General features: G+C 46.1%; 1 protein-coding gene across 1 annotated transcript in view; it reads right to left on the bottom strand.

The window, feature by feature from the left end:
• Nucleotides 1–4,989: 4,989 nt before the first annotated feature.
• SLC2A13 (solute carrier family 2 member 13) overlaps nucleotides 4,990–11,970 on the bottom strand; it is a 157,427-nt gene continuing 150,446 nt past the window's right edge. The window contains exon 10 of the mRNA XM_035549274.2: nucleotides 4,990–11,339. Within this exon, the coding sequence (XP_035405167.1) occupies nucleotides 11,113–11,339 (227 nt within the window). The 3' untranslated portion in view covers nucleotides 4,990–11,112. The remainder of the gene's footprint in view (nucleotides 11,340–11,970) is intronic.

Here is an 11,970-nt window from a genome sequence, read left to right as displayed (position 1 = left end):
GCCTCTGGGGAGGCCACAGGAATGTACGTTGTTTAACTGGGTTCATTGAGAATCAATTGTAAAATGAGTTTTGCTGGGGAAAAGGACAGAATTGTACCTGTAATTAACCAAAATTAACTTGTTAATTTGTTGTATTGGCACGCGAACATTTATAAATAAATATGGATGGAAAGACAGATTCTCTTACTGAATATGTTACCCTGAGCTTCAGTCCAAAGCAATTTTCATGTGCAGCTGGTAACCTGTTTTTCCTATAAAATCAACTCCAATTACAGTAACGTGCAAGGTAAGCATTCAGACAAAGTTTTCTGGGCAAACACCACCAGGACCTTCATTTCATTCCTCGGGCAGTGTGTAGCTGGGCATTATTACGCCAACAGCCTCTACGAACTTTGTAGAAATCCCGATTTCATTTTTGCGAAGGATTATCATTGTGAGAAATGAGACGCTTAAGTCTTCATACAAGTGATTATTTCTCAGGTGGAAAGTGTTTGTGAATTGGCTTTTTAAGGGTTTTAGCAGAGAGCTGATTTAGGAAGAATGAGGTTTCCTGGAAAAAGTATTAACTCTCTGCATCCAAATCCTCCACCGTCCCCAACAAATCAAATGACATTTCTGCTACCGTTCTCCAGCCTCTTTTCAGATACGGCTTCTGGCAGGTTGGGGGTGACAGTCTCAGTAATCTGAGTCAGGGCTGGCTTCTCCAGCAAGGTCTCACGACTCCGTGAGCCAAATACCATCCTCCCTCCCTCTCACCTAGCCACAACAGCCTATGGGGAGCCCAGGTGCAGCAGCCAGATGGCTGCAGAGGTGCTGGCATACCAGCTGTGTGCGAGGGGACAGGGAATGCTGCTCCAGAAGACATCAACAAAGGTAAGGCAGGAGGCTGCAAGGGTGCTGTTGTACTATTTGAGGGTCAGAATAAAACATTTCCAAACCAGCTGTGTTTGTGCAAGCTTGCAGAGAGAGGGCTGTGATTAATGGCAGCGGTGTCCTGCTCAGCACACAGGGGTTGGTTTGGCCGAAGGACCCAGAACCGTGGCCGCTGATTTGACAAGCTGATACATCATCCTGCAGAAATGTACTCTGTGCCCTGGAGTGGAGTAGTTCTCGTGAAACAGGAGGTCTCTAAGGGGTTTTGGTCCCTGCAGATGGACAGATTTTTGGAGAGCCTGAGCCTGGGTGAGGCTGGTGGGGACCTCTGGAGCTCACCCAGTCCAAGCCCTGCTCAGAGCGGGGCCAGCTGGAGCTGAGCTGTGGGCTGCAGCAGCTGCTATCACCAGGCAGGAATAAACCACACCAGTGCCCTCAGCGCCTTCCTGTGAATCCCACCCACCATAACATAACGTGACATATGGAGAGCACTATCTCATCCACTGCCAGGCTGAGGGTGGCAGTCATCCTCCACCCAGCTCACAAAAACTTTGCTTGCCCTTAATTCTTTTCCACCACTCTTAGCCTTGGTCCCTGCCTGTGAGAGGAGAGCTGCAGGGATGCCAGTGCCAGCCCAACTCTGCTCCGATGCCACGTGGTGCAGCTGCTTCCCCCTGCCCCAAAGGTACCCCGAAGGCCAGAGGACAGTGCAGAAGAAGCCGTGTGGCATCAGAGAGTGGCTCTGGCTGCAGCCATGTCTTGTGGCAGTCCAGGAACGGGGCATGCTGTCATATCAGACATCCTGGACAAAACAGGATAGCACTCAGCCGGGGGTTGATGCCATCCTGCCGTGAAAAGATTAAACCAAGCACCAATTTAGCAGCAAGGCTTACTCCGGAGCATCACTTCCCAGCAGGGATGAGGCCACCCACTGCCGGCCACTTTGGGGATGGAGAAGTCATCTTGTGTTAGCAGGATGACACGTTATGGGGCTGGCAGTGAGCCGCCTCTTCTGCTGTGATGCTGAGTGAGTGGCAACATTGAAACAGGCTACAAGCAAATGAGCAGCAGTTGGCTCCATTTAAACAAAATGCACCAGAACACACCCAAGCTTAAGGGTGCTGTTGTGTAGGAGGAGGGCCAGAGGTGCTGTCAGGGCTGGCACGGGGTGCCAAGGGCTCACCCTGTCCTGGTGCAGTGGGGAAGCCAGGGGCAATCCTCTCTGTGTACGTGCTCTTGGGAGATTAAGCACTGAACTAATGCTGCTGTGCCCAAGAAATGGCAAAAAAAAATAGAGAAGAAAAAAAATGGAGAAGAACAAACTTATGAAAATCTGAAGTCTAGATAAAAACACATGGTACAGAGAGATTTAGCCTGTTCAATCTGTTTATCAGAAGGAGATTGAAAGGAAACCTGATTACTGCATGGAGGAGGCAACACAGGGAGCAAATGCAGGCACCACAAGGCTCTGATGCTGTCGATCTGCTGACCCCTCCTGGGCTCTGGCAAACCCCTGTGTGCCATGATGTGGTGGCAGTGGCATCCCAGCCCCACGCTGCCCTGTCCCTGCCGTCTCTACAGCCTGAGAGCTGGGGGCTGTGATGGAGAAGGAAGGGGGGAACCACTATTCTCATTGCTGCGAGTGTGTGCCATGCAGCAGGGCGATGTACGCTTAGCCACCTTGCCCAGCTCGGGCATTGCCACATGGCGATGCTTGTGCAGGAGCTGCTGCATCCTCGGGAGCTTTCCCAGTCCCAACCCAGCTCCTGTCTTCCACCTTCACCTCTCGCCACCCTGGAGAGATGCACCATTGTGCAGTGGTGTCACAGAGGCGCCGTGTCCCTGTGCTGTCACACCACCGGCCTTCCCTTGTAGCCCCCACCCTGCTTCCTTCCTCACCTGCTTCCTTCCTCCAGCCCCTGTTCGGGATCTGCTCTTTCCACCCTCGTTTCCTCGGCAACCTGAGCCAGTCTCAGTTTCTCATCTGGTCTTCATCACCGCTAATCCAGCCCCCTCAGCCTGCTCGTGCACCTCCAGCCCTAGTGGGACATGAAATGCTCCTCTCTCCCTCAGACTTGGACCGCCCCTAGCCAAACTTCCACCAGGGACGAGCACGTGGCTCAGCACTTTGCTGGAAGGGGGCATTCATTTGTCCTCACACCTGGATTCCCTGGGGGCTGGAAAAGCCTTGCCCCTCTGTGGGGTCAGCCCCAGCATCCCATCCCTGGCACCCACACAGCCTCTGCAGGGAGCGGGGACATGGGCTGGAGGTTGTCCTCCCCTTGTACCCTGTATGACTCCTTGTGTGAGGCTGCTTGCTCAGCCTCATCTCTTTTTCTCTGAAGAGCAATGCACAGAGCAGGGCTTGCTTGGAAGTTTTCCACCCCTTGGCCCGTTCTTGTTGTGACAAAATGCACCCTGCATGGTGATGGTCCCCCCTGTGACAGGGCCGCTGAATGTAGGCCTTCTTTCTCTGTTCATACTGTGCCCGTCTTACAGAGCTGCGTAAGATGCCCTGCTTTGATTTTTCAGCGTTACGGATTCTGTTAGCACTCCCAGGGGATATCAAAGTCCCCAAAATCAGTGTGCTAACTAAGTCAAAGGGCTCGCTCATGTGATCAAGCAAATGCCTGCTTGTATCCTCCTGAAACCCAGACCCCAAGATGTCCTAAAAAACCAACTAACCAAACAAAAGCTCTGCCTCTGGAGCCCTCTCACCCTCACCGTGGGCAGCCCTCGGGGGGCCATGGGGCAGCTGGCGGGACGGTGCTGAGGGGCAATCACCAAGATATCTCTCCAAACAGCTCAGCACCACTCCGCTGGCAACCACCACAATCAGCAAAGAAAGGTTGTTACGTTTCACCCTACCTTTATTTCCTGCTGGTGCTTCCTCCCACTTGCAGCAGCCCCAAAGCAGGCCCGTGGTGCCAGGCCCGCAGCAAAGGCCGCCCAGTACCCCGGGGGCGGCCTTGGTGCAGATGCAGCAGCACCCAGCCATGATGTCCGGGGGCCAGATCCTAAAAAGCTCACAAAGACTTGGGAGTAAGTGCTGCTGCATGCGGTTCAGCCCAGAATCACCTCAGCAGAAATAGATCTATCAGTAATTGCTTTGTGAGAGTAGCTGGAGTGGAGGAAGCCAAAATGCGGAGTGTTTGACAGCAGGGCCACCAGCTTTTCATTACCCCACAAAGCCGCTGTGTGGTTTTGGTGACAAGTAATCCGAACAGCAGCCATCCGTCACCTTTACAAGCACTATCGGCCAGAAATCTAAAAACATAACCTGTCAGAGTAACTGATTAGCCTCCTCTCCCTGTTCCGGAGATAAGATCCAGCACAGATAGCGGCCTGCCCAGCGCTTTCCTTGTGCCTCCATCTCCCCACCAGGGGTGCTGCCGCCAGCTGGGAGCCCTGTGCACGCGGGGCCAAAAGGCCACACAGCTTTGTCAGGGGTGATGCTGAGCCTCCCAAGGGCTCAACAGCGGGTGGACACAGCAGGGAGGAGCAGGACCCATTTCCACTTCATCTAGAGGGTCTCCCACAAGGGTCTTCTATCAAATTTCTTAATAAAACACACAGAGCTAGATATGATCAGTTTCTGCCCTCTCCCATACGTAATCAAGTCTGAATGTATAAACTGCTCCAAAAATCTGCTCTGTTTTTGGGTAGAGGACACTGAACCCCTGTTGGTGGATGTCAGGACGCGGTAGGGAGCAGAGCCCCCTCCAGCCCCAACCCCACGCTAGAGTTTTCTGTTTTCAGTGGTGAGTTAAGGAGACACTTGGGCCACCTGTGACTGTGAAAGGCCACAGGAGGCTTTTCAAAGAAGTACATAAACCCCATTTCCCTGGTCATCCATCACCTTGGTACTTAAGTCGTCTGCCCCTCAGTGTGAGCTGTAATTAATTACAGCCCTTAGCAACTCTGTCCCAGTGTGCCACAGTCTCTCTCTGGCTTAAAACATATTATTTAAGACTACACCAATCATATTCAAAATTATTCTTCTCCTTCACTTATTTCAGGCAAGCCTGTTTTAGCTCATTTTTCTGGACAATGCCATTTTGCATCTCTAAAAGGCGACCTGAATACCCACACAAATAAAACCTTGAGAAAGATTCTGTAATTAAGTATCTCACCTTTTATTTTGTTCATTTACACTTCTGGCACTGACAATTCTTTGAAGATATTTACTTTTATGTAAAGACCAAACTTCATTAAAGCAATCAGAACAGAGGTCAATTAAATAATCATACATCACTGAAGTTTCAGAAAATGTACAACACTTTCATACATTATAGGCTTGACTGGTTGCAAAAGGAAATGGCACGCTTGACATTGTTAAGAAATAACTTGGACAACCTGACAATTAGTTTTGCCAAAACCTGTTTTGTACTGAACACCATACCATGTGTCCTGATGGCACCATATGCATGTTATTACTGAACACAAAAGTATTTATTTCTATCAATTTGGTCTCCAATAATGTCCCCAAAAACCTTAAATAGAATTTGCTGCAGAAAGATCCGGTTGATGCTTTTGTAGGGTTGTGAGACTCCAGATGAAAAGCGGACACACAACTCATGCCAATTCCCAGCTATGCCCTGGACCAGCAGGACACTCGAGCACATGAAGAATTTCAAGAATAATAATCCTAACAATTTCACGGGCGCTACTTGAATGCTTAACACCGCACAGATGGCAGGCGTGTGCTAGGCAGGAGCTGTGGTGTAAGCTGAGGCTGGAGCCCCAGCACCACAGAACCACAGCGCTTCTCCCCCTGCCGAGCATCCTGCCTGCCAGATGAAGTTTCTCCTGCAGAAGTCATACATTCAGTCCTCTCCGAAGTCTGTGTAATGTTTAAGGCAGCAAGAGAAATTTGCCTTTATTTTAATGCTGATGTTAAACTGGTGTTTGCTTTAGAAATACGTGGACATTATTCATAATTAATCAGCGCTCCCCTTATTTATACAAATGCGATGAAATGGAAAACCAAATTTTGAAAAATTGTATCTTAGCGGGACTGAGGAGTGTAACTGAACCATAGCTGAAGCTTTATAATTACACATACCAGGTCATTCAGATGTAACACACCGAGTAGGAACAACGTGAGGGATCTGGGTGATCTCTGGGTTCTTGAGGCCTGATTCTGGTCCAGCTTCCCCTGGTGTGCATGAGCTCTACTGAAGCTGACAAGTGAACGCCTCCAAGGAGAGGCATGGATAAGATTGAAAACATGCCACTGGTTCACACTAACAGGTCATCGTGGCTAAAGTATATGCTCATATACAGAACTCTGGAACACCATTAACACCCATTTACAAAACACTACAGTGATGGTTATTGGCACATAAAAAACTCCTCCTCTATATGAAAACATACACAAAATAGATAAGAACTGCCATTTTTTTTCAGACTTTTAAAATCTATAATATAGTTGCCTTTAAGGAGTTTTTACCCCCAGTATCACAAACAACAATATTTCTTTAACAATGTTCACCTAGATTTTACTGTGCTGACATTTTTAACACTGCCACAACCTAGACCACTTTGTGGATTATGCTTAACTGTACTGTACACAAGGCGATGAAGATCGATAGAAAACCACTAAGATTTTTGCACAAAAATGTGACTTGTTAAAATCCAGAGAACAATCGAGTCACTTGATAGGCAGCAGCTACATGTAAGCTGTAAATGTTACCCGCAATAAAAACACATTTTGCCATAAAGCACATATTGTGGAATTATCTGCTTCTGGCCTGGTACACAAAGCTCTATTTTCTTCCCAATGCAGAGGAATGGGTTTTGGTTAGCTTGACTACCTCTGAAAAAGTGCACAGATATCTTACTCTTTAAAGTGCTTTGCAGAACCCTCTCTTCTGTCTTTATTTCTACTCTGAGACTTCTGTACAACAAAGACTCTGCCTCTTCCTTCCTTAGCAATGTTTGGCTAACAGAGCCTCTTCGCTAAGTCCAAGTAGAATTTCCAGACAACCATGTTGGTGTAGTGTTAACGCTGAGACGTGGGAAGTTGGGTATAAAGCTGAGGAGCACAAGGTCTAGCTTTAATTAGCCCACTGCACACCTGTGGGACAGCACCCAACACCCTCGTGTCCAAAAGGAAGACCCTCGCTCAGGGCCGGGGCCTTGCAGCTGCCCTCAACGTCAAACCTTCTCCCCAGGCCCAACTGGAGGACTTGAAAGGGCAAAAGAGATTTCACAAAGGAAACAAAGCATTAGCTTTGCAAACTCTATTGCCATGTCCTCACCACATTGCAGGGAGCTTCCTCCTCTTGGTCTGCCCGTCCCCGGTTCCCATCCACAGGACCACCTGTGCCGAGCACCTGCTCTCCAGGCCCCACCTCTGGGTCCCACAGTCCTTCTGTCTCACAGGAGGGAGGTCACCGATGGCTCCTTTCGGCTCTGACACCTATCCCTACTGAAACGTGACTTTGTGGAGCTGTCAATGCATCATTTCTTCCTTCCCCACTCCCTACCTAACTCCCACACTGGTGAAATGCTGCTTTTTCCAACTCATGCAAAAATAAGTCAGCTCTGGAACAATGTTCCTTAGGACATATCCTCTCTCTTGTCACAAAATGTCTGACAGGGCTGTCACGGCAGCTCGCTGGGTTGCAAATGTTTGGGAGCAATCTGAGGTGCATGCAACAGTGCAACTTCAGCCCTCCGAATGAGTCCTAGGGGCTTGCTTTGTGTTATGTTTATTTTCAAAACAGGTTTGTTCCGCCTTTTAAAGCCTGATTTTGATCAACAAAGTGACAAGGGGAAGAAACTAGTTGCAAATTACCTCACCACCCCCCCCAGCACTTAACGATTTCAACATGGTTAATAAACAAGTATAGGCGAATTAAATTTAAAAAGATTAAAAGTGCATCAGGAATTGTTTCTTTTATACTTCTCTTAGGCCAAAACTTGTAAAGAATCAGAACTACTAAAATATCTCAAATTGCTGTGCATAACCAAGACGGGATTCACGCAAAGCTCTACCAGCATCATTAAGCTAGCACTCCTGATGCACAGAATACCTGAATGAAATGTGCAGTCCTTGTGAAGAAACCATTTCACATCTTCTGCAGAAAGCTTTCAATAGAATGATACTGTGCTTAGACACATTATTTATGCTACTTCATAAATTTAAGAAATTATTCAGCTTTTTATTCTTTTGTCTGGAACGTTACTATGTCTACCCCTAGCCAAATCTCTTCAAACTTAAAATATGCACAAATATAAAAAATCTTTGCAAAATAGAAACATTTATTTAATTTTCTTCATACGTTATAAATGTTCACAGATTCTAAAAATAAAACCCTAATTGTGTAAGATTAATTTCAAGTATTTGACCTCATTTTTATGATACATAATGCTTGGTGCCAGGTTGGGTATTTCTAAGGTGTGGAATGTTTTCTTTGTGTAAAGCAACCTTTGTTGTCCTGCTTTTGGCTGGGATAGAGTTAATTTTCTTCCTAGTCGCTGGAACCAGCCAAAACCAGGACACAACCCTAGGAGGAAGACTTAAACCCAACTCTTTGCAGGTGGAAAAGGGTGGGTGACAGCGAAGAAGCCGATATTTTTTGCACCTTCATAACCAGTAGCAACGATGAACAAAATGGTTGTGTTTCAATCGCTTTGCCTCCAGAAAAAGGGCACGGGATGCAAAATTTCAGAAAACTGCTTCCAGTGAGACTGATCTGGTGTGAGAAAATGAGCCTAGCGCCGCACACAATTACATGCTACTTTTGAGAACATCTGTGGAACAATGCTGGCAAAGAAAGATGGTCTGCTACTGTTAAAAAGCCCCAGCACTGCCTGAAAGAAATAAAAAGAGGCTGATCTTGTGCCAGCAATCTTTATAGGGACTTTGTTTCAGTTATGCCACGGAAATGCCGTGGTTTCCTCTGCCTGTGGACACGAGCACAGCTGAGCAGGGGTAAGCGCTGGAACCGGGAGCGCAAACCACTTCCACCAAGGGACCTGCACCGTGAGCGTGGGGTCATTTTGGGGGATCAGAGCTGTAAGGCCCTCTTCTGAAACGCCAGTAAATGCCCACTGAAATCTGCCTCTGTGTAGGAAACCAGGTGAGCACAGGGAGGGCATTAAACACCTCTTCACGTGCTGTGCTGGACAATAAAACTGCTCTGAAGAAGGGTCTTCCAGCACATGTTTTTTCACCCTGAATTCACCCTGATTTTTTTTTTGTCTGTGCCAAGCATCCCTTTTCTCGTGTTAGGTACTGCACCTTTGGTGGAGGCTCTGAAGAGTGCGTACAAGGCGCGAAGCACTGTGCGCTTATGGGAGAGGGAAGATCGAGGGCTTCGAAGTGCAGCCCCCTTGCCGCCAAGGGGAGGGGAGGTTCAAGGTCAGTCAGCTCCTCGCAACAACTCATTTGCAGTTCCCTCTGCCTGCTATGCTTTCCCCTTTTATTCCCAGTCAAGTTACAGAAGGATGCTCTAAAATGTTCTCTTTCTAAAAATACTTCTGTGATAAACAAAGTAAAAAAGAAATAAACCTAAAATATATCCAATCACTGGAGTTCAATAATTCGAGTAAGAAACCCCCCCGTATAAGATCAGATAGCGTAGTGTCAGACTTCGTCATTACAATGAAACCCCACATATTACCCAATAAAAATAACTTAGTAACAAATGTCCAGTTTCATTTTGACAGTACTCCTACCCTCAAAATATTTTTCAACCCTAAAAAGTGCAAAAAACATATCTATAAAAGCTAGCGAACCCAACAATTTAATCTTTAAAAAAATAAAAATAAAGGTATTTTTACCAAATAAATGGGGAGCAGCCCACAGGCAGAGGAGGCTTTCCACATTCTTTCATGAAGCAAATGTTTCAAAGATAAAAAATTGAGTTTTCGATGCTTTCAAACTCATTTCTCTGAAGAATTAAAACAGTGAAAGGAAACAGGAGAAGGAAAAAACCAATATTTTTATGTAGCTGCATAAAATTCAATTTGCCAAGGCAAGCAATCATGGCAGGTGAATAAAACGCCATTAATATTTTCATTACCATGCTAAAGGCAGCCAAGTTGATTTTTGTGCCTGACATTTTCTTGACAGTTTTGCAATGCTTCAGTAAGGCAATTAATATGAGATGTAGGCTTCTGCCCAACACGAATATTTTTCTTTAGATCCAGCAAGACACTGGTTGACTAAGGGCATTTGAAGGAAAAATGTGCTGGGATTCACTTATTCTGCATACATGAAGATAAACTGAAGGCAATATGATTATTCATGAGCAAAAGGCACAGGAGGGATGACCACTGTGCATTTTGCAGCAGAAAACCTCTCCCCTCCTTTTATTTCTTTTAGCTCATGATATTTTGTGTTCAAACCTAGGCACAAACCCAAATGTTCAAATGCAAAAAAGTAAAACAAAAATCATTCATTTCCAACTAACTGCAGCCTCTGTGTTGTCCATAGCAATATGCACCAGCTCATTTGTACATGCGGCCACATGCTTAGTTCTGTTTTCCTGCTACCAGGATGTTATTTTTGGCAGTGTATCTCACAAACACCAACTACTGATCGTAGTGTGTCCTCAAAGAGCAGCAGTGGCCGGACGGCCTGGGATAACACAGCCTCAATGCCACCCTAGTTAGACACCACCTAGGTGACTATGGCTCTCTACTCGTTATCTCAAGTAAACACAAACGCAATTCTGGCGGGGTAAATTTGGGCAATGTTCCCTCTGATAGACACATCAGATATTTGTAGTTTCATGATCAGATAAACCTTTTAAATGGTTACCATTACAGCAGCATCGTTCATTGCGTTACATAGCAGAGCTATTTGCTAGGCTGCTATGGGAATGGGGATCGGACAGATGTCGGCTGCTTTCTGATTAGTTACTGCATTATTTTAATTTTTGTCAGTATTGAAGATAAGGACGACCACTGATCACCTATATAGCCTTCTGTATTCACCTGGTACAGTGCACTGTACAAAATACCTTGTGATGGTGTGGGATTGCACACACCTGGTTTATTTATATAATCGTGGAATTTAGTCTCTTTTGGAAGCCATTGCTTTTCGTTATCAAGAAAACATGAGCATATTGATTTCCTCCCAAATGGAGCATTTTTGAACATGAAGGCATTTTTAACTAGACAGTAGAAAGGAGAACCAGACCAGAAGCAGGGCAGTGAGGTCACCAGAGAGCTGCTTTTCCCCCAGAAGGCTTTTAAATGATTAAATACATCAGCAGCTGAAAATTATTCCACATCAGAAGCATCATTGTCAGAAAGATGGTAATTACTTCCCTTCACCCGAATATACTCAATATACCTCCCTTCATCAGAATCTGACATACCACATGTACATAGCCTGTTTTCAAACAAAGATTCAATTTCCTCTAGTTTTTTCCCTTTAGTCTCAGGAAGGCAGCCATAGATGAAAACGAGTCCCAAGCCGGCAAACCCTGCGTAGAGGAAGAAGGCTCCTGCAATGTAAAACAGTATGCACAGTCAGTTACAGAACATCCCCTCCCCTCCTCTGCTTCCACGCGGGGGAACGGCAGAAGCAGCAGGCTGTGGATATCAAAAGGGCATGTAAGAGCAAAGGGTGGAACACCACGAGCTGCTTGGCTGTGGGTGTAGGAGAAGACTGCTTTACAATATCAATGCAACATAGTCAATTAACAAAAGCAATTTAATTTAATATGGAAGAGAATTTTCGTCCTTTTTTTGGCAAGTCATTCTGCTGTAAGATAAACAGCAACTATCGCATAGCCAATAAAAAAAGCAGATATGGAAGGCAAGAACTTTCTTAGTTATTCTTAACAGCAAAGGGATCGCTAAGACAACTGCCAAAGATGAGAAGTTTCAGCAAAAAAGAAACAGGATTAAAACAATGTTTGCAACTCTCATATCTAATTATTACTTACAACTCCTCTGCAAAGACAATTGGCAGTGAGAAAGAGCTCATCCCCCCTGCCACCCACCTTAACTAGAGGGACAGAGAAAGCACCGAAGGACCAACATTTACCTGCCATTTGTTTCCAGACCAAAGACTCTAAGGAATGACAAGAGCCGCTGAAAGGCTCTGCACTAGTAATGATATGAAGGTCACAA

Source organism: Cygnus atratus, chromosome 1 (genome assembly GCF_013377495.2).
Source record: "Cygnus atratus isolate AKBS03 ecotype Queensland, Australia chromosome 1, CAtr_DNAZoo_HiC_assembly, whole genome shotgun sequence".
Classification (NCBI taxonomy): domain Eukaryota; kingdom Metazoa; phylum Chordata; class Aves; order Anseriformes; family Anatidae; genus Cygnus; species Cygnus atratus.
This window is presented reverse-complemented; position numbering and strand designations above follow the sequence as displayed.